Source organism: Microcaecilia unicolor, chromosome 2 (assembly GCF_901765095.1).
Source record: "Microcaecilia unicolor chromosome 2, aMicUni1.1, whole genome shotgun sequence".
NCBI lineage: Eukaryota > Metazoa > Chordata > Amphibia > Gymnophiona > Siphonopidae > Microcaecilia > Microcaecilia unicolor.
In genome coordinates this window covers 197,840,718-197,868,112 of record NC_044032.1, presented here as the reverse complement: position 1 = coordinate 197,868,112, position 27,395 = coordinate 197,840,718, and the positions used below count along the sequence as shown (strand labels likewise).

The following is a 27,395-nucleotide window of genomic DNA, read 5'->3' as shown; positions in this document are numbered from 1 at the left end:
GGTTAAGATTGGACGGGACTGGGGAGGAGGGTGTTTAAGTGTGAAAGTTATCAAATGATGGTCAGAGAGGGGAAGAGTTGAGGCACAGAAACTGGAGAGTGAGCAGTTTGAGGAGAGGATAAGATCAAGACAGTGGCCATTCTGGTGAGTGGGGGCAGTGGAGCACAGTTGAAGATTGAAAGAGGATGTTAACGCAAGAAACTGCGAAGCATAAGAGTCAGAGGGATCATTAGCATGAATGTTAAAATCCCCAAAAATGAGGGAAGAAGATGAAGGTTCCAGAAAGGAAAGACAAGCATCAAAGTCAGGGAGAAAGGAAGAAAGGGACTTCTCAGGGGGTTGATAAATGAATGCTACTCGGAGAGGCAGAGGAGCAAATAGACGGATGGAGTGGACTTCGAAGGAAGAAAAACAGTGAGACTGAGGTAGAAGAAGAGGTTGAAATCTACAAGAGGGTGAAAGTAGTAGCCCGACACCACCTCCATGGCCAACCGGGCGAGGAGTATGGGAGAAAAGATAACCTCCATGGCATAGGGCCGCGACTGAAGCAGAGTCTTCCGGGTAAAGCCAAGTTTCAGTTAGGGCAAGCAGATGGAGAGTACGAGAGATAAAATAGGTCATGGATGTAGGAAAGTTTGTTACAGACAGAGCGGGCATTCCACAGAGCGCAAGGGAAAGGCAGGGAAGGAGGGGGGAGGAGAGGAACAGAAATTAGATTGGAGATATCACGGTGTGACCTGCACAAATAGGATGAGAGCTGAATCCGCTACCTACGTTCCTGTGCCCGTTCTGCAGAACGCCTTTGGCTGAAATCCCGTGCCCATGCTGACTTCATGCATTTCAAATTCTTGCTGACCTCCTTCCAGTCTGCTCTTTTACTTGCCAAACAGGACTATTACATCCAGTTGACAAATTCTCTTGGCTCAAACCCTTGACGTCTCTTTGCCACACTGAACTCTCTCCTCAAAGTGCCTTCACCTCTAACTCCCACTTCACTTTCTCCCCAGATTGTGGCCGAGTTCTTTCATGATAAGGTTCACAAGATTAAACTTGAATTCTCAACCAGGTCACCTCCAACTCTCCTTCCCTTAGTCCATTCTCTCAACCCTCCAACCCCTGCCTGCTTTTCTTCCTTTTCACCCCATCTCTCTCCTCCCTTTCCTATCCAAGATACTTGAACGTGCTGTTCACCGCAGTTGCCTTGACTTTCTTTCATCTCAAGCTATTCTTGATCCACTTCAATTTGGCTTTCGCCCCCTTCATTCAACTGAAACAGCGCTTGCTAAAGTCTCCAATGATCTGTTCCTGGCCAGATCCATAGGTCTCTTTTTGATCTTCATCCTTCTAGATCTATCTGCTGCTTTTGACACTGTTGATCACACCCTACTCCTTGATACGCTGTCCTCACTTGGATTTCAGGGCTCTGTTCTTTCCTGGTTTTCTTCTTATCTCTCCCAGCGTACCTTTAGTGTATACTCTAGTGGATCCTCCTCTACTTCTATCCCACTGTCAGTTGGTGTACCTCAGGGATCCGTCCTGGGACCTCTTCTTTTCTCCATCTATACTTCTTCCCTTGGTACTCTGATCTCGTCCCATGATTTTCAATATCATCTTTACGCTGATGACTCCCACATCTACCTCTCCACACCAGAAATCTCAGCCGAAATCCAGGCCAAAGTATCAGCCTGCCTGTCTGACATTGCTGCCTGGATGCCTCAGCGCCATCTGAAACTAAACATGACCAAGACTGAGCTTCTCATCTTTCCCCCTAAACCAACCTCTCCTCCTCCCCCATTCTCTACTTCTGTGGGTAACACTCTCATCCTTCCTGTTACATCAGCTCGTAATCTTGGGGTCATCTTCGACTCCTCCCTCTCCTTCTCTGCACATATTCAGCAGACTGCTGAAACCTGTTGTTTCTTTCTGTATAATATCAGCAAAATTCGCCCTTTCCTTTCTGAGCACACTACCAGAACTCTCAACCACACTCTTATCACCTCTCGCTTAGACTAACAACTTGCTTCTCACATGTCTCCCACTGAGCCATCTCTCTCCTCTTCAATCTGTTCAAAATTATGCTGCATGACTAATATTCCGCCAGTGTCGTTATGCTCATATTAGCCCTCTCTTCAAGTCACTTCATTGGCTTCCTATCCGTTTCCGCATACAGTTCAAACTCCTCTTATTGACCTATAAGTGCATTCACTCTGCAGCTCCTCAGTATCTCTCCCTACATTCCTCCCCGGGAACTCCGTTTACTGGGTAAATCTCTCTTATCTGCACCCTTCTCCTCCACTGCTAACTCCAGACTCCGTTCCTTTTATCTTGCTGCACCATATGCCTGGAATAGACTTCTTGAGCCGGTACGTCAAGCTCCGTCTCTGGCAGTCTTCAAATCTAAGCTAAAAGCCCACCTTTTTGATGCAGCTTTTTTTTTTTTTTTTTAATTATTTATTTATCATTTTAAATCAAATTAAACAAATTATTAAATTTGAACAGGTTAATACAGAGAAGAAAAATTTTTGGAGAGCATTATTTTCTCCCATAAAGGGAGGAAAATTAACAAAGAGGAAAAAACACTTTACTCTTCTTTAGACCACAATATAGAGGGGGAGGTCAACCTAATAAAGAAGACTAAATTTTACAAGTAATTAAACAGCGGTAATATGCATAGCATGCAACCTATCTTAATTATATTTCTATTATCTTCAAGTGGATCAACGGCTGGTCAATTTCTTCGCACTTATAAATGCCTTTAACTGCTCTGGTTGATAAAAAATATATTTTAAACACTGAAACTTTACAATGCATTTACAGGGGTAGTTAAGGTAAAAGGAAGCCCCTAAAGATATAACCTCTGTTCTCAATAATAAGAACAACTTCCTCCTGTCTTGAGTTTGTTTAGTTATGTCAGGGTATATCCATACTTTTTACCCCTAAACAGTGTCTGCATTTTTTTAAAATATAAGCGTAGCACAGCATCTAAGTCTTGCTGAAAAACAAAAGACACAATTAGTGTTGATCTTTCAGAGTTCACATTTAAAGTTGTCTCTAATATCTCAGTGATATTTAAAGAGTCCTCTTGATTTTCCTTTGGGATAGCTGGAAGAGAAGTTACAGATGGTTTTTTTTGAGGAATATAATATACTTTATTCACTGGTGAAATAGATTCCGGGGAAAAACTTAATACTTCCAAGAGGTATGATTTAAAGGCATCCATAGGATTAATCCCCAATTCTTTCGGGAAATTCAAGAGTCTCAAATTAAGTCTCCGATTGAAATTTTGTACTTGTTCTAATCTACGTTGTGTAGACGAGTTGTCTTTTATCAATGATACGGAGACTTCATTTAGTTTGATGACATCTTGCCTAAGACCATCCAATTGTTCCTTAGTTTCTTGCTGTGCTGTAGTAAATGTTTGGGATAAAGTCGCTACAATACTTACAAGATCTGTAATTTCTTTTGCCGAATTGGCCATCGCTAATTCCACTCTCTGGAGAGCACTCCAAATGCTCTCCAGGGTCACTGCCGATTTATCCCCCGGCGTTCGGGCTTGATGTTCAGCCCTCAACATCGGTCCTCCCTCAGCCTGTGCTGCTCCTGTTCCTCGAGCCGGGACCGCCACGTCGACCTCTTCCGGGTCACGGAGGTCACGCCAGGAAGGGCGCACTTCGGGATTCGGCGGTGGTAGAAGCTCCGGAGGGGAGAGTGTAACTTCAAGCCCCAAGTCAGCTAGGGAGTCTTCACCCGCGGAGACAGCAGGGCCCCTCTCGGATACTAAGGTAGGTGGCTGCGTGGTATATCTCACGATAGACTGTTGAACAGGGGAGGACGTCCTAGTAGCCGAGGCTGCTACTTTGACTATCCCCTTACGCTTGGTATGGGGCATCAGGATAAAGGAAAATTGCTAGATACAACAGAAAAACGGAGAGCTCCAACGCTAGCACTCAGCATGCCGCCATCTTTGGACACACCCCTTGATGCAGCTTTTTAACTCTTAACCCTTATTCACTTGTTCAGAACCCTTATTTTATCATCCTCACTTTAATATTCCCTTATCTCTTGTTTGTCCTGTTTGTCTGTCTTAATTAGATTGTAAGCTCTGTCGAGCAGGGACTGTCTCTTCATGTTCAAGTGTACAGCGCTGCGTACGTCTAGTAGCGCTTTAGAAATAAGTAGTAGTAGTAGTAGTAATGAACATAGGAAACTGGGTAATGGACAGTAGTTGCATTAGTATTGGTAGCTAGTTACATAAATATAAAGGTAAGTGATTATCCATGGAAAAGAAGGGAATACTAGGTATGAATTTAATGGGCAATAAACTGTATGTTGGATAAAGAGTAATCTTACAAGTGGTCATGCTCTGTCTATGGAATATATTTTGCACTGTGAGTGGAAATAACTGGGCAGATTGAGCCAGTTGGTCTGTTTCTGCTGTCATATAGATTTAATTTTCAAAACCGTGCTTTTTCCTGCTCCTCCAGTTGTCAGCTACCTACAGACATAGTAGATATAAAGTTATAAAGCTCTTATATCGCCACATTGACCATTGTCATTAAAGGCAATTAACAAATGTGGACAGGCACTTTTATAGCCATGCACCTAGCAACTGGGCAGTCGATTGAAAATTATTCCCGATGTCTCTTTGCCTCAAGATGTAGCGCAGTTTATTTCCTTCAATCCTTGTTTCTTGGTGTTTAGCATAGGATCCTGTCTTCTCTGTCCCTTTTGGTTCATTCTTTTGTTCCCGCTAGCATCCCTTTCACGTCACCTCCTGGTTGAGTAAAATACATCGTTCAGATATCTTTTATATTGTTGCAACTAGATTGATATACTAATCTTATGTAATTATTTTTTTCTTAATTGTGATTGTTTACCAACAGGGCCATTGCAACCATCTCCAAATAATTCCACTCATTCGTTGTCCTGGGCCAGCATAGTATCGCAGCCACCCAAGAAAACTGTCACTTCACCTATCTCAGGAAGCTGTTTGGATTTCTCACCTCCTGAAAAAGGACAAAGAGGTCAAGATGTTGGGAAGGTAGATAGATGGGGAAGAATCAGTTTTAAGGCTATTTGCAATTGCTTATATAACTGTTCTTTTATGTTTTTCTGTGATTTTCTTTTTCTACTCTCTATTCCACAGTTACCTCCATGTCCATTTGTGACTGTTGTAGAAAGCTTAATCACAAGTATCACATTTTTTTAAAGTACATTATTTTTTTTAAGTATATTAAAACAGAAGTCTATCTTCCTTACAAAAATAAAGTAAAAATTGCTCCCAAGCAGGAGGGCCTCTCTTAGTATAATGAGGAGTTAAAACTGCTTGAATGTGTTTTCCTGGCCAGGGTAATCAAAAAGATGTTTGTGCAGTGTTTAACGTTTATTTGGACCTGAATGAATAACTGGTAGTTCATTTTCTCTTCCTTTTTTTTGGCTGGGCAATATGAACAGTTTGAGTTTCTGAAATAGAAGCTTTAAATCGGGCTTTACAGTGAAAGCCAGAGGATAATGGAAAGAAGACCAGCAAAACAAAAAAAAAAAGTCTCTCTTTATTTACTTTCCTTTTTATCTGCCTTTATTTGCTAACTAGGTTTAATCTTTATGTCTAGCCGCTATCTTGCTTTTTTCTTTTGTTCTTTGATCAGCTAGAGTAGTAACATGGTTTTCTATGAGACTGTATTTTGTACTTCCCTTTAGCTTATTCAGCAGAATTAATTAACTATATACATCGTTCCTGGGTAGCACTTCATGCAACATTCTTGGTACCAGTATCCTTAAGGAATTGCATCTAGTTCATGATTCAAACTTCAGGCATCTTACTTAGAAGAGGTTATTACCCGATTTATGGCAAAGGAATTTTTGGTTTTGTTATATTTGGTATGATCGATAAAACTATTTCTCACCCTGAGGAGCTGTGTAACACTCATAATCAACTTTCGAAAATCATTAAAGACTTACCTTTTCAACAAGACTTACCATAATAATCAATAATAGGATTTCTAACAGACCACTTGTCACTTGATACTCTGACTTTTTTCTTGCTTACTGAATTGATTATATCCACTATGTTACACTTGTTCTGTATGTAATTAATTGTGTATCTACTCTTGAATGACGCTTGACATGATGTAATATTGTAAGCCACATTGAGCCTGCAAATAGGTGGGAAAATGTGGGATACAAATGCAACAAACAAATAACAAATAAATAAATAATAGGGCTTTCCATATTGTTCATGCCAGAACAGTTCAGTCGGGTGGTTGTGTCTCCCTACCAGCAGACAGAGGCAAAGAAATGGAGTTCAGAGCTGACTCCACTCCCCTTACAGGGAGCTTTTTCTGTCAGTATTTCTCGGACTCCAACAGATGGGTCAAACGTGGCCTGGTGTAGCAACTACTAGTAGGCTGCTTTTGGGAAGACTATAGGCTCAGATTCCCAGTACATCATGGAGTCCAGAAGATGCTGTAGGGACTGATTTCCCCCCTCCCCCTTCTTTGGTGGATCCAACAGCTGAAACTACTGACAAGTCTTCCTAGACTGCTTCCTACTCTTACAGTGCTGTGCTGGATTTGAACTTTATCAAGGAGTCTGAAATGATCACACTACCTCATCTCTTCTTCCATGTATTTCTTTTTTTTTTTTTATATTAATTTTTATTGACAAGAAGAGTATACATATACATTATCCAAAGCAACAAAACATCAAAGATCAGCAAAAACACTCCACTGTTTCGATATATACAAGTTTTCACATCACCACCACTCAGACTCTTATAGCTGTATGACGCCTCTATATTAATACACATTATTGTGTCAGGAAAAAGGGAGTTGACATGTTTTAGGTAAGTCATGGAAGTTCAGCATGTCTGCCGGTTCATTTGGCTTTACTTGGGAGTAGGCAGGCAAATGAACAAGCAGGCACCAGGTGGGTGAGTGTGATCTGTAAGAGATTTAGCTGAAAAGGTAAGGAAAAAGAGATAAGCCTTTATAAACTACAAGAGATCGCAGAAAGAGGAAGAAAAGTGACAATATCTGGAAAAGCTAAGAGAAGTTTGTAGAGTAGTTAGGACAGCAAAGATGCAAATGGAAGAAGAAAATAGCCAATGTGGTAAAATGGGAGGAAAATACTTTTTTTTTTTTTTTTAAAGATATGTTAGTGATAGAAGAGAATGCAAAAGTGGCATTGTGAGACTCAAAGGTGAAGGGGAGGAATATGTAGAAGCTGATAAAGATAAGGCAGAATTGCTTAATAAATATTTGTTTGTTCACAGCTGAAGGGCTGGGAACAGGACCACAGAAGACAAACACAAATACCGTGTTTCCCCGAAAATAAGACACTGTCTTATATTAATTTTTGCCCCCCAAAATGCGCTAGGTCTTATTTTCAGGGGCTGTCTTGTTTTTTGGGGAGACATCGGGGTTGGTCTGCCCGCCCTCCGTCGCTCCTGGAACTAACCTTAAACACCTCCTTTCACCTTCGCAGCAAGCAGCAGCAGGGCAGGCCACTCCTTCCTTCCGTGTCTCGCCCTCGCCTGACGTAACGTGAATGGACAGACTGGATAGGCCATATGGTCTTTATCTACTTTCTATGTTTCTATCCAAAAGCAAAGGTAGAGAGGTTCTCCAGATTGAACTGTGGCCAGTGTGGTTAACATGGAATAAAACTTTGAGCGCTCCTGTATTGGTGGGATTGGCACAAAGCAGCAATAAAAATGGTTGCTAAGTGTGAAGTATGGTGGTCCATTTATATCCTCCTTTACCTTTGACAGGTAAATGGGGAAATATAAGAAGGCTATGTATCTATCCTCGGGTATGGCTGAGCCTGCACAGTAATAATTCAGCAGGCAACCTTATGTGTATGTCGGACCTCCTCTCCTGTCTCTTCCAGCTAGGGGAGCAATGATAGGAACAGCCTTCAGAACCATCTCTCTGCCCTTTCATGATAAGTTGTCTTATTTTAGGTGTTTTTGGGATTGTGTGGGACTATTTCTGTTTTTGTGTATGGTATCCTGGATAATGGTGGGTTTCCATTGTTATTGTTGGTTTGTGAGGGAGTGAGAGTTATGTGAGTGCTTAAATTGTGTTGAAGGATTGGTGTCATGTTGTATTCAGTTGAAGGGGTTTTGAGAGTAGCGTAAGTTGTAGTGAGTAAGTGGATGGAGATAATTTCAAGAGGATCATGCTGGTGGGATATTGTGGTTGGATAGTGTCCTCACTAGACCCCTGGACTCATCCTTTAAGACCTTAGACTTTGTCTCAAACACCTCTTGGAAAATCATTTTTCTGTTGGTCATCACTACAACCAGAAAAATCAGTGAGCTACAAGTACCAATGAATTCTCTCCCTTATATTCAGTTTTACCACAATGGAGTTGTACTCTGAATTTATCTTAAGTTCCTCCCCAAGGTTACTTTGAAATTCTGCTCCATCAGATCAAGCTCTCCATTTGTTGGACTGCAGAAGAACATTACTGTGTGGTCTCAAAGCTACAAAGGATGTAAAAAAAAATTGTTATTTTTTACCTATAATCCTAATAACCCATGCAATCTGGCCTCAGAAGCAATGGATTTTGTAATGTATTTCTTTTGTTCTGAGCAGTCAGGCTGACAACCGCCTGGGTAAATCAATGCTCCTCAACTCAGGGCTAAAGCAGCTTCCATTGCTTTACTCTTGTTTTCAACCCAGTCCTCAGGAACCACCTGGACAGTTGGGTTTTCAGGATATTCATAATGAATATGTATGGATCATTAGCATGCACTTCCTCCTTTGAATGCAAATATCGCCAATGTATATTCATTGTGGGTATCCTGAAAACCTGTATGGCCAGATGGTCCCTGAGGACTGGGTTCCTGCTCTTGAGCAATCTTCATTCAGGGTAAGGCAGCTGCTTGGGTTCTACACACACTTTTTTGAAGCATTATTGTTTGGCCTAATGGCATGTCTTGGACTGCACGCTTATCCAAGCTGTTTATGAAATTCGTTTGCACACTGACATTTTCACTGTCACCATTGTGTTTATTCTGTGGGCCATTATTTCCCTGTGGAGAACCCCTATTACAGGTAAGCATCTTTGCTTTAGCCCCCCAGTAAGTCTGGGTGGTGATTGACAGTACTTTTATGTATTTTTTTTAAGTTTTGGTCAAACAAATTTTGACTACTGGATCTGTTCTGATATTTGTTTCTTTTATGTGTTTTTTACGTATGCTGGGTCCACTATTCTAGCCACTCATGCTACTCAGCCAAGCACAGTTCTCTCGCTTGTACAGTGAACCTCAAAATCTTGTTGAATGATATTGATTCACTTTCTCTGGTATTTTTTCTCTCTCCAGTGTTTCCAGTACCTTCCTACTACTGTAGCTTTCATCTTTCTATGTGTATGGTGGTGGTTCTTTGTACCTACTTGTACCATTCTTGTAACCAGTCAGTTTTGTTCATTTCCTCAGATGCCAACACATAATAATGCCAGGGAAGCAGAAGAACTGGCAGAAAGGAAAAAAAAAAGAAAGAAAAATAAAAAGAAAGCAAAGCCAAATGGTACTGAAAGTGAGAAACCACAGAATGAAAATCTTATACAGGATCCACCAAAGCTAGAGGTACTTGTATTGTGCTCAAGATTGAAGGGAAGAGGTAGACTTTATTTCACTTTTAATATTCTGCTTTTGTCCAAAGCAAATTACAACATAACATCTATATATATATAAAAGGCACCTCCAATGTTCCAATGAAGCCTCAAGCCGGATGAGGCACCCGAGATATCTGGTTTGGCCTGCAGTCTCTGTAGCTCCGCCCTCGCGTCAAAACACGATGACGAGGGCGGGGCGGCGAAGGCACAACGCGCGAGTCTGACATTCACTTACAGCAGTGGGGAGAGCGCTGCGAACATTCATCGCAAACTCGCAACTGAAGTGAGGGAGGAAGAGGGGGGTGTGGAACTCAGAAGGAATGGACGGAGGGGGGGTCTGGAACTCGGGGGGGGGGGGGGGGGGGGGATTACCTCGCTAGCGCCCATTTCATTTTTTCCCGAAACGGGCATTTCTTACTAGTATATAATAAAACATATTCTACAACAAATTCAAACCGCAGACAATAAAAACAAGGTAACAGACAACCAGACACTGATCCTACAGTCATTGCAATCATAATTCCATAACCACCCTGTGACAACAGTTGCTGTTTAGCAGTTTTTTAAGCACACTCAAATTCCTCTGCTTCCTAAAAGCAATGGGTATCTTATTCCATTCTGTTGAATCAGCAATGGAATAAATCCTCTGCATGTATTGAAGTCGAGGGAGCTAAAAATTAGGCACGTCCAGCATACAGCAGTCCTCAGAGTGGAGAGCTTGTTGTGGTCTGTACCAGTGAAGACAGTTATTGAGACAACTCCTGGTATAAACTCTGGTGAACCAGCACTAACAATTTAAATCAGATCTGTTCTGTCAAGGATAACCAGTGTAGTTCCTTAAAGGGTAAAGGGGTAAGACGAACCGTAGAGTTGCACAACCTGCAAAGAATGAATTTAGATAGCAGACAATCCAACATACTCAGTGCTACAGCAATCTAAATTAGACAATATCAAACTTTGCAACATTTTTTGGAAACCCATTTGAGAGATCAAGGGATGTAACTTACTTAATAGTCACAGCTTGAAAAAGAGTTCTTCACAACAGATTGAATCTGTGGCTTAAGACGTCACAGAATCGAAAATTATCCCTAAATTCTTTACCATATGAAAAACTTTCATCGCAATATCAGACAAAAAAAAAATCCTTGGAGGCACTATTGACCGCCACCTAACACTTGAAACTCATGCAAACAACACAACCAAAAAAAATGTTCTACTGCATGTGGAAACTGAAAAGAATAAGACCATTCTTCCCAAGATCCGTCTTTCGCAGCCTAGTGCAATCCCTCGTGCTCAGCCATCTGGATTACTGCAACTCACTATACGCAGGTTGTAAAGAGCAAATACTGAGGAAACTTCAAACAGCCCAGAACACAGCAGCCAGACTCATCTTTGGAAAACCAAACTACGAAAGTGCCAAACCCTTACAAAAGAAGCTACACTGGCTCCCACTCAAGGAACGCATTACTTTTAAAGTATGCACATTAGTCCACAAAATCATTCAAGGTGAAGCCCCAGCTTACATGTCTGATTTAATAGACCTACCACCCAGAAACGCTAAAAGATCATCCCGAACTTTCCTCAACCTTCACTTCCCTAATTGCAAAGGCATAAAATACAAAACGCATCAACCTTTTCTTATATGAGCACGCAATTCTGGAATACACTACCACGCAACCTGAAAACGATCTACGAACTAACCAACTTCCGCAAATCATTGAAAACTCTCTCTTTGATTAAAATGTATTGAAAGGATCAAAACACATGAAGTCCACACACACTGTTAGTAATGCAGCAATACATTCTCTTCTGAATTCCCATCCCCGTAATTTTACCACATTTATGCCTCTACTCACAGAAAAATGTTATACCGAATTTTCTCCTACTATTGTTTAGTTGCCCTATCAGTTTCCCGTTGTTCCTTTCCATTGTTCTTTTCCATTATTCCATTGTTCTATTCCCTTAACGATACTTTGACTTTGTTTTCGCATAACTCCTCACAATGTAATCCATAACCGAGTTGTAACATTGTATTTCCATCATTCACAATGTATTGTAAGCCACACTGAACCCGCAAACAGGTGGGAAAATGTGGGATACAAATGCAATAAATAAATAAACACAATTTCACCAACAATAATTGTTTTAGACACATTGAGTGTCAATCGATTCTCAGCCATCTGTTGATTTATTTAATTGAAGATGCTCTGCAACTGAGCCACCACAACTGGAACAGACTCTTATTAAAGGCAGAGAAAACTGAATATCATCCACATAAATGCAGTACTACAATCCAAATGGTTTCAAGTTTATTAGTTTTTCTCTAATCTGCCAGCTGGCTGTGCCATCTAAATGGCTCACAAAGTTTTAAATAAAAGAAAAAAGAGAAAATATTATAAGTGTGAGTAGACAATCAAGAGAAAGTGAAGGAATGGGGGGAAGAGCTCCATAAATTTGAGAGAGAGGGAAGAGACAAACAATAGAGTAATTCAGGGAGGAATCTCGACAGGTGATAAGTACACATTGAATAGTATCTCAGACAGAGCTGATCCCTGCTGCACCTCTCTACTTATTTCTCTCAGTGAGGAAAGTAAACCCACATGTACTTGTATTTCTCCGAGGACAAGCAGGCTGCTTGTTCTCACGGCTGGGTTGACGTCCACTGCAGCCCCCACCATCCGGAACAAAACTTTGCGGGCGGTCCCGCACGCAGGGCACGCCCACCGAGCATGCGCGGCCGTCTTCCCGCCCGTGCGCGACCGTTCCCGCTGTCTTTTCTTTTCCGCGCTGGAGAGAGCCGTGTTCATCTCTCTCTCTCTGTCAGCCCCGGAAACCGGATCGCGCTTTTGCCGCGAGTTTTTCTTCTTCGTTGTTTTTTTCTTCGTTGTTTTCTCTGTTTTATTTTGTTTCAAAAAAAAAAAAAAGAGAAAATTTTGTTTTCCCCTCGTACTTTAGCGGGGGCGTCTCGTTGCGGCCTTGTGGCCGAGCGGTCGATTTATTTTTCGAGGTGTGAATTTTGCCGCCACCATCGACGACTTTGACTTCGCCGATGTGATTTTTCCGTCGATGTCCTTGAAGGTCCCGAGTGGATTTAAGAAGTGTGGTCGGTGCGGCCGGCATATCTCGCAGACCGACATGCTTGGTGCCTCCAGTGCCTCGGAGCACGATACCAAGACGTGCACCTTGTGTCTCGGTTTACGGAAACGGACACAGGTGGCGAGGCAAGTTCTTTGGGACCGTCTTTTGGGAAATTGCGCCGGCCCCTCGACGTCGACTTCGACGGCATCGGTGTTGACGGCTGGATCTTCGGTACCGGTACCGATGTCCACGAAATCGGCACTGACGGCACCGACCCCAGGAGCACAGGTCCCGTTGGCCCGCCGGTCTTCCGGAGATGGCAGGGGTGAGCGGCCGCGTGGGCAATCGGCCCCGGTCACTCCCTCTACCCAGGGCCCTCGGGACCGAACCCTGTCGGACCCGATCCCTCGAAGCCGAGGGGGATCTACCTCCTCCTCTTCGGTACCACCGAGCGCCGATGACGGGCACCGAAAAAAGACACATCGGTTGTCCACGGCGCATGTGGCTACCGGCTACAGAGATGAATCGACGCCGAGGAAGCGGCAGCGCCGGGAGGAACGTTCCCCCTCGGTGGTAGAGGTATCGTTATGTCAGGGCACCAGCACTTCAGTGCCGTCTCCTGGACCCGAACAGCTTCCGGCACCGACACCTCTACCGGCCCCCTCGCCTTTCCCAACAGCAGGCCTGGACGAGTGCCTCCGAGCCATCCTTCCGGGGATCCTGGAAGGGCTGATGCGCCAGACTGTGCCGGCGCCGGGGGTGCTTGCGCCCTTGGCGCCGTTGACGGAGGCGCCGGCGTGCTCTAGCCCGGTGCCGAGGCCTTCGACACCGACGCCGCTTGCGGTGCCGGTCTCGACCGCCATGCAGGTGGAGTCGACGTCGATGGAGGGAGCTTCATCCCCGCCGGTGCGGGAGTCCACCGCTCGACGACACCACCGAGGACTCGGTGCCTCGAAGTCGAGCCGGGCCCGGTTGAGGTCTGAGCTACAGGAGCTCATGTCCGACACCGAGGAAGAGGCCTCGTGGGGGGAGGAGGAGGACCCCAGATATTTCTCCTCAGAGGAGTCTGTGGGCCTTCCCTCCGACCCCACTCCTTCACCAGAGAGGAAGCTCTCGCCACCTGAGAGCCTCTCTTTTTGCCTCCTTCGTCAGGGACATGTCTATTTGCATTCCCTTTCCCGTGGTCTCTGTGGATGAGCCGAGGGCCGAGATGCTAGAGGTCCTCGACTATCCATCACCACCTAGAGAGTCCTCCACGGTACCGTTGCACAATGTCCTCAAAGAGACACTGCTTCGGAACTGGTTGAGACCTTTATCTAATCCCACCATCCCTAAGAAAGCGGAGTCCCAATACAGGATCCACTCAGACCCAGAGTTAATGCGGCCTCAATTGCCTCATGACTCAGCGGTCGTGGACTCTGCTCTCAAGAGGGCACGGAGTTCGAGGGATACCGCCTCGGCGCCCCCAGGGCGGGAGTCTTGCACTCTGGACTCGTTTGGGAGGAAGGCCTACCAATCTTCAATGCTCGTGACCCGCATCCAGTCCTACCAGCTCTACACGAGCATACACGTGCGGAATAATGTGAAGCAACTGGCAGACCTGGTCGACAAGCTCCCCCCGGAGCAGTCCAGGCCTTTTCAGGAGGTGGTCAGGCAGCTGAAGGCGTGCAGAAAGTTCCTGTCCAGGGGTATATATGACACCTGTGATGTGGCATCTCGTGCTGCGGCCCAAGGTATAGTGATGCGCAGGCTCTTATGGCTGCGTGCCTCTGACCTGGACAACCGCACCCAGCAGCGGCTGGCCGATGTCCCTTGCCGGGGGGATAATATTTTTGGTGAGAAGGTCGAGCAGTTGGTGGACCAACTACATCAGCAGGAAACCGCCCTCGACAAGCTCTCCCACCGGGCGCCTTCAGCATCCACCTCAGCAGGTGGACGTTTTTCCCGGGCCAGGCAGGCTGCGCCCTACGCCTACAACAAGCGTAGGTACACCCAGCCGGCCCGAAGGCCTCCTCAGGCACAGGGACAGTCCCAGCGCGCTCGTTCCCGTTAACAGCATGCGCCTAAGCAGCCCCCGGCGCCTCCACAGCAAAAACCGGGGATGGGTTTTTGACTGGATCCATGGGAACATAACCGCCATCAAAGTGTCCGTACCGGACGATCTGCCAGTCGGGGGGAGGTTAAAGCTTTTTCACCAAAGGTGGCCTCTAATAACCTCCGACCAGTGGGTTCTCCAAATAGTGCGGTACGGATACGCCCTGAATTTGGCCTCCTCTCCACCAAATTGTCCTCCGGGAGCCCAATCCTTCAGCTCCCATCACAAGCAGGTACTTGCAGAGGAACTCTCCGCCCTTCTCAGCGCCAATGCGGTCGAGCCCGGGCAGGAAGGGCAGGGATTCTAGTCCAGGTACTTCCTTGTGGAAAAGAAAACAGGGGGGATGCGCCCCATCCTAGACCTGAGAGGCCTGAACAAATATCTGGTCAAAGAGAAGTTTAGGATGCTTTCCTTGGGCACCCTTCTACCAATGATTCAGAGAAACGATTGGCTATGTTCCCTGGATTTAAAGGACGCATACACTCACATCCCGATACTGCCAGCTCACAGACAGTATCTCAGATTCCGCCTGGGGACACAGCACTTTCAGTATTGTGTGCTGCCCTTTGGGCTCGCCTCTGCCCCACGGGTGTTCACGAAATGCCTCGTGATGGTCGCGGCGTATCTACGCAAGCTGGGAGTGCACGTGTTCCCATATCTCAATGACTGGCTGGTCAAGAACACCTTGGAGGCAGGAGCTCTCCGGTCCATGCAGTGCACTATTCACCTCCAGGAGCTGCTGGGGTTTGTGATAAATTACCCAAAGTCCCATCTCCAGCCAGTCCAATCTCTGGAATTCATAGGAGCTCTGCTGAATTCTCAGACGGCTCAGGCCTTTCTTCCCGAAGCGAGGGCCCACAACCTCCTGTCCCTCGCTTCCCAGACCAGAGCGTCTCAGCAGGTCACAGCTCGGCAGATGTTGAGACTCCTAGGTCATATGGCCTCCACAGTTCATGTGACTCCCATGGCTCGTCTTCACATGAGATCAGCTCAATGGACCCTAGCTTCCCAGTGGTGCCAGGCCACCGGGAATCTAGAAGATGTCATCCGCCTCTCCATCAGTTGCCGCACTTCACTGCACTGGTGGACCATTCGGACCAATTTGACTCTGGGACGCCCATTCCAAATTCCACAGACTACGAAAGTGCTGACGACGGATGCATCTCGCCTGGGGTGGGGAGCTCATGTCCATGGGCTTCACACCCAGGACTGTGGTCCCTCCAGGAAAAAGATCTTCAGATCAACCTCCTGGAGCTCCGAGCGGTCTGGAACGCACTGAAGGCTTTCAGAGATCGGCTGTCCTGTCAAATTATCCAAATTCGGACAGACAATCAGGTTGCAATGTATTACATCAACAAGCAGGGGGGCACCGGATCTCGCCCCCTGTGTCAGGAAGCCGTCGGGATGTGGCGTTGGGCCTGCCAGTTCGGCATGCTTCTCCAAGCCACATACCTGGCAGGCGTAAACAACAGTCTGGCCGACAGACTGAGCAGAGTCATGCAACCGCACGAGTGGTCGCTCCATTCCAGAGTGGTATGCAAGATCTTCCGAGAGTGGGGCACTCCCTCGGTGGACCTTTTCGCCTCTCAGACCAACCACAAGCTGCCTCTGTTCTGTTCCAGACTACAGGCACACGGCAGACTAGCGTCGGATGCCTTTCTCCTCCATTGGGGGACCGTCCTCCTGTATGCTTATCCTCCCATACCTTTGGTGGGGAAGACCTTACTGAAGCTCAAGCAAGACCGTGGCACCATGATTCTGATAGCGCCTTTTTGGCCCCGCCAGATCTGGTTTCCTCTTCTTCTGGAGTTGTCCTCCGAAGAACCGTGGAGATTGGACTGTTTTCTGACTCTCATTTCGCAGAACGACGGAGCGCTTCTGCACCCCAACCTTCAGTCTCTGGCTCTCACGGCTTGGATGTTGAGGGCGTAGACTTCGCTTCATTGGGTCTGTCTGAGGGTGTCTCCCGTGTCTTGCTTGCCTCTAGGAAGGATTCCACTAAAAAGAGTTACTTTTTGAAGTGGAGGAGGTTTGTCGTTTGGTGTGAGAGCAAGGCCCTAGAACCTCATTCTTGTCCTGCACAGAACCTGCTTGAATACCTTCTGCACTTATCACAGTCTGGCCTCAAGACCAACTCAGTAAGGAATCACCTTAGTGCGATTAGTGCTTACCATCTTCATGTAGAGGGTAAAGCCATCTCTGGAGAGCCTTTAGTCGTTCGATTCATGAGAGGCTTGCTTTTGTCAAAGCCCCCTGTCAAGCCTCCTGCAGTGTCATGGGATCTCAACGTCGTCCTCACCCAGCTGATGAAATCTCCTTTTGAGTCACTGAATTCATGCCATCTGAAGTACTTGACCTGGAAGGTCATTTTCTTGGTGGCAGTTACTTCAGCTCGTAGGGTCAGTGAGCTTCAAGCCCTGGTAGCTCATGCTCCGTATACAAAATTTCATCATAACAGAGTAGTGCTCCGCACTCACCCTAAGTTCCTGCCAAAGGTGGTGTCGGAGTTCCATCTTAACCAGTCAATTGTCTTGCAAACATTCTTTCCCAGACCGCATACCCACCCTGCTGAACGTCAGTTGCACACATTGGACTGCAAGCGAGCGTTGGCCTTCTATTTGGAGCGGACACAGCCCCACAGACAGTCCGCCCAATTGTTTGTTTCTTTCGACCCCAATAGGAAAGGGGTCGCTGTTGGGAAACGCACCATCTCCAATTGGCTAGCAGATTGCATTTCCTTCACTTACGCCCAGGCTGGGCTGACTCTTGAGGGTCATGTCACGGCTCATAGTGTCAGAGCCATGGCAGCATCGGTGGCCCACTTGAAGTCAGCCACTATTGAAGAGATTTGCAAGGCTGCGACGTGGTCATCTGTCCACACATTCACATCACACTACTGCCTCCAGCAGGATACCCGACGCAACAGTCGGTTCGGGCAGTCGGTGCTGCAGAATCTGTTTGGGGTTTAAATCCAACTCCACCCTCCAGGACCCGAATTTATTCTGGTCAGGCTGCACTCTGTTAGTTGTTCTTCGTAGGTCAATTTCTGTTATGCCCTCGCCGTTGCGAGGTTCAATTGACCTGGGTTCTTGTTTTGAGTGAGCCTGAGAGCTAGGGATACCCCAGTCGTGAGAACAAGCAGCCTGCTTGTCCTCGGAGAAAGCGAATGATACATACCTGTAGCAGGTGTTCTCTGAGGACAGCAGGCTGATTGTTCCCACCTACCCTCCCTCCTCCCCTTTGGAGTTGCGTTTTACTCATTTTTTGCTTGTCATTCAACTGAGCGGGAACGGTCGCGCACGGGCGGGAAGACGGCCGCGCATGCGCGGTGGGCGTGCCCTGCGTGCGGGACTGCCCGCAAAGTTTTGTTCCGGTTGGTGGGGGCTGCCGTGGACGTCAACCCAGTCGTGAGAACAATCAGCCTGCTGTCCTCGGAGAACACCCGCTACAGGTATGTATCATTCGCTTTTCCTACACGAAAGATGTAGCATCTGAACCACTCCAATACAGATCCCGCAATGCCACAACCTTTTAATCGACACAATACTATCTGATGGTCAAGAGTATTAAATGCTGCCCAGACACCAAACACCAAAATATATCTCATCCAATGTGGCAGCTATTAATCCTTCAGTTCTGTGAGCCTTATTAGTCATAACAGTCACTGTTTGAACAACCAAGCTAGACATGTTCCTCAATAAATATGAACTACAAGGATCCATAACTGATTCTGTTGGACAGCACAGTTTCAAATAGGATATCACCTCTGTCTCACTAATTCAAATCTATCCCAACAATCTGGGTAATCTATAACAACCTTGTTCATATCTGGATATTGCAGAAAAGCACTTGCCAAATCTGGCACTTTAACCTCAAAATCAGCAAACTCATCCGAATTCAAAACTGTACTACTTTCTAATGAATGTGTTTGTGTTAATGACCGAACCACTGAAAACATTTTTTTGGGGGGGGGCGATTGAATGAGTCACTAATCCTTTTTTGGTAATAACTCCCTTAGTAATCACCAACTTATATTCTTGCAATTTAATAGAATAGCTTTCCTTAGAATCAGTGGGCTAGATTAGTGTTCTTGATTTTTAGGAACAGGGAGAAGTAGTCTAATAGAGTAGTAGGCTGAGAACCAGGAAAGCCTGGGTTCAAAGCCTGCCAAGGTTCCTTGTGACCTTGGGCAACTCGCTTCACCTTCCAAAACTTAGGGCTAGAATACTAAAAGGTGCTACCTTGAGTATTGCAAGTCTCTCTTTATACAGTGGGACCTATTCACTAATAACATTTTATAGTCCCCACGATCTAAACATCCTCGGCAGGTAAACATGTTAGTAGCATTAAGGCAGTTTAATAAATTCCCTTCCTCCTTTCTGGAGAATGGGATATACATACTGTACCTGAAAAGTAGCTTTCCTTGAGTTACCATTGAAACCCATAAGCTTAAACACAAGTAGCAATTGTATAACTGAGTTGTGTGGTAATGAGCTGCTTATCAGTGCAGCCTGTCTGAATATGTGAAAAATGAAGCTTTCCAATGGTTTATTTCCAATTCATAATAAACATTCAAAATCTGTTCTCACAGTGAAGTCCCTAAATATGGTGCATGATATATTGGAATGCTTTAACACATACTTTGTCAAAGGTGCATTTGGAAAACCAGGCCTCCAGTTCCAGTACACCCAGAAAATCTCTGGCAAAAAGTAGTTCATGGAATCATTGGCACCAACTCATTTTTCAGACCACGTAAACCCAGAGGTGTGAATACTTGTGTTTCTTTAGACATGCTGGTAAAGAAAATGCTGCTGATTTAAACATCTGCCAGTCTCCAATATATTTTGAGTAGTGTGTTCTTTTTGATGAATTATTTATTTTTTTGCATTTGTTATTCTTAGAATACAGTTTGTGTTGGGCTAAGCCAAGACAACTTTAAAAAGCTAAACATTGTTGGAGTATGCAGTTCTCATTTTGTACTTTTCCAGTTTGGTCATAAAGAACTTTAAAATGAAATGCTTTCTTTTTTTTTTCTTTCTACTTCATTTCGTCTCCTTCATCTTTTCTCTCCCTGCCCCTTTTTCACTTTTCAACTCCAGTGCTTTCTCTGGCTTCTTTGATCTTCCAGTTTTATTGGTACCTGCCAAATACTCCTTGTTTGACAGTTTATGGTTTTTACTGTTTTCAGAATTCCCATCAAATTGGTTGTAACAAAATTACTCCTAATTAATATACTAAATTATTCTTGTGGCAGCCAAATTACTTACCTGCTAATAACTACTGTTCTGTTAATTAAATACTTGTAAGTTCTAAGAGTTTTTTCCCCCCAAGTTTCTGTCTTACACCCTGTTGCCACCTCTAACAAACAATTTTCATGTTTTGTGTTTTCGTTAAACATTATTTTACCATAATGGCTAAAGGTTTCTCTGTGTTTGGTGGTTGGTTTATTAGGATATTGAAGAGTTTCCTGACCTTGCAGCATCCACAGGTAAATTGGACAGGGTGTTAAAAGTAAAGGATTCAAAGTTGTTCTCAGGCAGTGAACTAACCCAGGAGCAGCCAGAGGTAAGAACCACTTGAAACAGTTGATATATGTAAGTATTCCTGTAAACCTGTGTAATCTAATGGTACCGTGTTCCATTTCTTGACAAGAGGGATTTTCTGCTGCAAGGGGGTGTAAGGACTGTTGTAGCACTGGACTTGAAACTGCAAAGTCCAAGTGTTTTTCCAGATGTTTCACATCCAATGCAGGAAAGGAGGCAACAATTTCTTTTTCTTTTTTTTTTTTTTAGTTTTTTTTGTGATACAGCTAGGCTTATTACTTTGTTTGAATTATTCCTTCAAATGTGTTTATTAAATACCAATCTGTATGCATTTTCTTTGATCCTGATCAGTTGTCTACCTTTTTGAATTCCTAGAATAGGGAGCCTCCTCTTTTAACAGCTGAGCCAGCAAGACCTTTATTTTATTTATTTACAAAAATTTATAATCCGCCCATCCAAAAACCTGGATGGAGTACAGTAAAACAAACATAATTAAAGCACATAAAACACCATCAATACACTCAATAAACATTAACAGAGTCCTAAGCTTGATCTGGAAGCCCAAACCTCCCACCAACTATACTTCAGAGAATGTGCTCTGGAACAGCAAAGCCTTTATCTGTTTCATAAATACCACCAAAGAAGTCAATTGCCATACAGAAATAGGCAAAGCATTCCACAATTAAGGTCCAACAGTGGAAAAAAAATTCTGCACACGAACAGCCTGCAGTCAAATATTGCAGACAGAGGGAACAGTTAACAATTCTTGATCCTGCGATCGGAAGGATCTTGTTGGATAATAGTTCTGTAACATTTTAACCACTGCACAAGGAGCCTCAGCTTCTACTCCATATAAATGATTCATTGCTCACCTGCCTTCTGTTAGGGTATTTCTTTGTAATAGTAATTTTTTGATATATTTCCTTGCTCCCCCTGATACTTGTAGACTGGGTTAAAGGGATAAATTGATAAACATTCCTTTAAAATTTATTGTTACCTAATTTTGAGTTTTTCTGTTGGAACCATTTCTTGTTTCTGGATCAAAATATGTTCTTTTGGAAGAATAATGTATATAAGCATATAAAAATAAAATAAGAGACCTTCAGTCCGGAGCTTGCTTGCCATGCTGCCAAAATCAATTCCTCTATTAGCTGGATGGAGCAGAAAAAACCATGGAAGGCTTCCGAACCCCAGAAAGGATCAAATGTCTGGCGGGGTGCAGCATCCACTGCTTGCTGTTTATATACCCACAGCTGTAACCATTTGGAATATAAGAGCTGAGAGCTCCTCTTTGTGGAACAAACGGATCATCGTAGCGTCGTCCTCCTCAGCTCAAACTACTCTCAACTTCAGTGCCCTGGAGGACCAATCCCTCTCTAGGACATCCTCTGAAACTGACCATGTAGCACTAGATGATGAATCCCAGGCTCCAAAAGCCTGCTTAAGCCTGCCACAACCCAGGCTACTATCTATCATCAATTGCTTGGCCCTTGAGGCCTCCATGACCAGCACCAAAGGACTAGGCGACAGATGAGTGGTAGGAGAAGGAAAATTACCAGCACCTAAGGACTAGGCGACAGATGGGTGGTAGAAGAAGGAAAAGAGACCCCTGCCAATACTGGAATAACCCAGGACCATAGGGAGTCACAGTTCCCTGCCCCCCCCCCCCCCCCCCCATTCCTATCTCTTGCACCAGCCTAAAAGAATGGCATATATAAACAAAGCAAAGGTCAGGGAAATCAGGCTACTGAGACCCACAAGGGAACAGCCCAGGGCTCCCGGCAGCTCACGCTGCTGGCTGTCAATACCCCATCCTCCAAAGCAGGACCTAACAGAGGACCATCCTCTGTCCTCACAGCATGTGGGGAAGAAAGTGGCCCATTGCTTTCACAAAAAGTGTCTCTGCTCCTGCAACAGAACACTTGAGTCCTACTCAGTCAACTCCCACACAGCTGTGGGATCTGCACTGGTAGTCTCCTGAAGTGATATCCATGGCCAGTCATGGCTTTGGTTTCATTAAAAAGCTCCCACCACATACCCGATATGATATCATGGATGAGCAGGGCTGGAAAATTATCCCTGAAGCTAAGCTTGAAATAAGATACCATGTTGGACTTGTACAACATCTAGAAATAACGCGAGGCAACAGATGAATAATTTTAATTGTAAGTTTTATTTTATTTCTTTACTAGTATATTTATATGTTATAGAAGAAAGATTTTTATATATACCTATTAAGAAGGACCAATGATTACTTCTGTTGTCTCAGTCACTTAAATTTAATCGTAAGTGATCTCCTGATTATGGAAGGCCACAACATCTCTGAAAAATTTTTACATCTCCTTTTATAGCTAGACTATATTATTATACAGAGAAATTGCTATGTTCGAAATGGCATACACTGTTTATTGCAAGAGTCTCTTTGCATTATTTTGAGGATTTTGTTTTCATACAATATTTATGCAAAGTCTCTTAATGAAGAATCCCACTTCACAAAATATTTAAAAGGAGGAAAAGACCTCGTGTACTCTGAGCCCATTAAAAATACTGGCTCATTTAAGAGTTACCATTTTCTTTCATTGGTCAAAACCCTCCAGATTCTTACTTTATTATAATACCAAATTGTCAATTTTTAATACTTTTTATGGAGATTAAAAATATATTTTTATATTTAAAAATTATACCAACTTTCGCAAAGTTTCAATGGCTCACATCAATGGCACTTCTAACCAGCAGAAATCTAGCACTTATTTTCAAAGCTCAAAAAATAGCACTTACCTTCAAAGCTCAATGTTCCACCTAGCAGCTTCTTCAGGAGTAGTGTTATGCTTTGCCCTTGGCTAATTTCTGCCTACAACAGACAAAAAATAGGTTAAACCACAAGCAAGCTTTACGTGAAAAAGAGAAACTACAAACTTTTTAACTCGCTACTTAACAGGTTCTGCGGCAACTGCCTGCTTACAACTAATACAAAGATGGCAATGATGTTTAAATAAAATGCTGTCTGACCCTGAAAACCAGGGTGGATTTTACTGCTGTTCGCTTCACTGGATGCTGGCAGGGCAATTCCAAAAAGACAACTGGATGGGAAAATTCAAGCATATACTTCTCTTTGATTTTATTTAGAACCTTTTGATTGGATATAATCCTGGTCCACTCCACAAGGAAGATGGAGAGAAGGCCGTCTATAAGAGTCCCTTAGGACTAGGACTGGACCCTGGTTGGCACAAGAGGTAGCTTTAAAGGGACCACCCTGGGAGCTCAATTTCTTGTTTTCTCAAGAGACTGCCTTGGCTGAAACTGTGACTGGTGATTATAGAATAATCTCCCCAGATTATAGCACCTGAGCTCCCTAAGCTTTGACCTAGTGGTGGAACACCTGGAAGAGGACTTGGACTTGTCTTGTTGTAGTTGCTGAGGCTTGATTTCACCCAATTTCTCCACCAGTTGACTCTGGTCCTGAAAAACAGCTTACCCTTGAAGAGGAGTTTACTTAACCAGTATTTAGAAGCTGAGTCTGCCACCCAGTTCCTCACATGAATCACAGGCCATAACTGAGAGGGCAATACCCTTTGCTTAATGCCCAAGTGAGATCATAAAGGGCATCTGCCAGTTTTCATCTTGGTCACCAGGCCGTGTTCTAGCTGTTCCTCAGTCTCATCTGAGGAGACAATGCACTGACACCAGCAGAGACATGCTCTAGCCACGCAAGGAGGCCCTGAAGATGGTGCAAATGAAGATCTGAAGGCCCAGTGCCACCACTTCAAAGGACTGCTTCTGCGCTGCTTCCACCTTGCACTCCTGGAGATTCTTAAAGGCCATACTTTCCACAACAGGATTGGGCTGACTCAGTTTCTCTTTTTTTCTCTGGGAGCAGTGGATACAGGCGAGTCATAGATCTACCCACTTTGACTCCTGAACCAGGAGACTCCCACTCCACTGTTGTATAGCATGATGGAGGGGAAGGGCTTTGGGCAGACCTTTAAGCCCAACCAGGATGGTATCTCCTTGCACTGAGTGCGGCTTAGTCATTTCCTTCCTCCAGAGGGATCTCACTTTCTTCTGGAGGGCCCTTCAGCAGAGAAAAGACTTTGTTGCCAGAGACACTCGGCCTAAGAAGGGGGCAGAAAAAAAAATAGAATCTGCATCACTAGATTGCTGTAATTTCCAGGGGCATAGGAACAGAAGGGGAGTCCTGAGAGGCTTGACTGCACTTTAGGAGATATGCTTGGTGTATAAGCAAGGCAGTGAGAAGAAAAGATTGAACTTACTGCCAAGCCCCTCTACCTCTACCATGGGAGATGTGTCCTGAGAGTCAAATGCAGCAACAAATGAAACATACGCATTCAAGACGGCTGTCACTCCTGCAGTCACTGAGGAGAAGCCATAGGGCACTTCAGAATCTGCCATCATGTTATACTGCTCTACTTCATGCCTTCCCGAACCTTCTCAGGACTGTCCAGCACCACCAACTGTGAGGAAGAGAGCTTCACGACGAGCAGTGCCTTGACACTGAACACCTGGCCCATGCTGGGAAGTGTTTCACCACCTCAGCAGATGCTGCCATGGGAATTGTGCATGAGTCTGAGCTTGCCTGCTGCTAAAAGCTTGATTTGATGAGCCAGAATAAGCACGGACTTGCAGAGCGATGCCCTCTCCCTCCACAATGTAAAGACAGTATGTCAAGTTTTAAACATAAACACCTTCTACTGACCAATTGTGCAATTAAAAGGGCGCTGCCATTTTGGAGATCGTGGCGCCAGAGGCAGAAGCGAGTAGGCATTGCTCCTGCCTCAGAGAAAGGGGATGGAGAGGTCCCCACTAACCACGAGGGACTATTTTTGTTTAATTCAGGTTTGGCAATATTTTTAAGGAAGGAGGGAGGGGGCCAGTTGGTCGGTCGGTTGGTCCTTGAGGAGTGGGGTATGGGAGCCAGTAGACAACAGGAAAATTTTTTGGGGGGAAGGTGCCAATCATGTCAGGAGGGTGGAGGTGGGAGGGATATTATTTTTAATTTTGGGGAGGGAAATGGAGCCGATTCAGACTGCAGTGACTCTATACGCTAGCCTTAGACCTGGCAGTAGGTTTCTCTCATTATGGTGCCAAGGTAGACATCAGCACCATAGCCCTGCATTGCTGTGGGCTACCTAATAGGCTCTTTAGCATGCATTTTACTATGCTGTGTGATGATGTCTACCACAGGAGTTAACCTCGGCACAGAAACCCTTTTAACATTTAGCAACTATTAACAAGCAGGTAGCTTTCTGCATCAACTCCAGAACGAGGGGTATTTCCAAAAGTAATTTACTCAGGGAAAAGGGCTATTTGAACATTGCTTATCCTTCTTCTTCAGGTGAAAGTATGCACTAATGGCTCTTTGAGTTTGTGTGACTGTCTGGACTTGATGGTTTTCTTTGACTGCAGCTCTACTCCCCTAGAAGCTGCTGTCTTGGGTGACTACTTAGTTTCACCTAATAGCTATGTAGACCCTGTGAAGTGAGGAGAGTGACAAGGAAGGGAGGATAGAGGGTTGGCATTAGATGAGAAGTGAAGACTTTTGAAGGGGAGAAGAAAGGAGGAAATGGAGGCTGAGAAAAGGGCATGAGGTAGTAGGGAGCTAAAACAGGAAAAAATGTGGAGGTGAAGTCCATAAATAGTGGTGGAAGACAATAGTAAGAAGTGCTTATAGAATACAAAAAAATGTCAAGATGTGGAGGGCTAGCGATCAAATGTGGAAAGAGAGATAAAAGGGAGGCAAGAGAAAACAAAATGAAAACATAGGAGAGAACTGAGACAACAAAGGTAAGTTGTTTTCAAGTTATAGACTTTTTGTGAGTTTCAAGTGGGCTGTAACTTAAGCATTATCAAATATATCCTGTATGAATTGTGATGGTGGTTTGAGGTTAGGGGAATTAGCGTGGGAATTTCAAGAGCTTCTGTTAACATTCTTGAAAGTCTTTCATTCCCAAAATAGTGTCTTGTTTGTTTTTCTACCTTATCTGTAGGCAGACTCCATTCACTTTTGACTGACCAAAGAAGAGTGAAATGAGTGTTTTTGTTGTTGTTAGACTCTCTCTCTTCTTTTTTTAGTCTTACACTGGAAGAGTGCCTGCTTTCAATGATAACTATAATTTTTCTCATCTACGAACTCCTGAATCAGATAAAGTACTGGGAAAAAAAATTGAGCCACAGAGATCAACAGCATTGGAAACCAAGAAAACACAGGTGGTGAGTTTAATTCAGATTTCTAATATAATTGCTTTTCAAGGGAATGCCACCATGTGCTTTTATTGGATTTATCTCGCACCTTTTCAGTAGTAGTTCAAAGCAAGTTATATTCAGGTACAGTAGGTAAATAGGGAAGTTATTATAGTAGGTTTTTCAGGAGTCACCCTTGTACAACACTTACGCAGTAGAACATTAGATTGTTCTCATGAACAAAATTTTTTTAAGGCCAAATAAATAAATGATGATTAATAGAAATGGAGAAAATGATAGCAGATAAAGACCATTTGACCTATCCAGTCTGCCGATCCATACCATCTACTAATCTGTACAAACCTTTCCCTGAGAGATCCTCCGTTCTCTCATGCTTTCTTGATGTCAGTCTTCATCTTCACCACACCTCCACTAAGAAATCATTACATGTATACAGCACCTTTTCCATAAAGTATTTCCTTAAATTACTCCTAGTCTATCCCCATTTATCTTCTTCTTATACCCCCTCCCCATTCCAGAGACTCCTTTTAGTTAAGAAGCTCATCTCCTGTGCATTTATGCCACTGAAGTATTTAAATGTCTGTCATATCTCCCCTCTCACCTTTTTCCAAGTACACATATTGAGATCTTTTTTGCCCCAGATTCTTTGACAGACCACTGACCATTTTAGTAGCTGCCTTCTGAACCAGCTCTATCCTGTTTATATCTTTCTGGAGGCGTAGCCTTCAGAATTGTATACAGTATTTGAAATGAGGTCTCACTAGAGACCTATCCAGAAGAACTATCACCTCCCTTTTCCTCCTGGCCATTCCTCTCCCTATGCACCCAAGCATTCT

At 44.4% G+C, this 27,395-nt stretch overlaps 1 protein-coding gene across 3 annotated transcripts in view; it reads left to right on the top strand.

Moving 5' to 3' along the window:
* Window positions 1-27,395, top strand: part of SECISBP2 (SECIS binding protein 2) — a 130,306-nt gene that overhangs the window by 19,791 nt on the left and 83,120 nt on the right. For all 3 annotated transcript variants that reach the window (XM_030193616.1, XM_030193613.1, XM_030193614.1), the window contains exons 3-6: window positions 4,884-5,041; window positions 9,446-9,595; window positions 20,249-20,362; window positions 26,431-26,568. In XM_030193616.1, coding sequence (XP_030049476.1) covers window positions 4,884-5,041; window positions 9,446-9,595; window positions 20,249-20,362; window positions 26,431-26,568 — 560 coding nt within the window. The remainder of the gene's footprint in view (window positions 1-4,883; window positions 5,042-9,445; window positions 9,596-20,248; window positions 20,363-26,430; window positions 26,569-27,395) is intronic.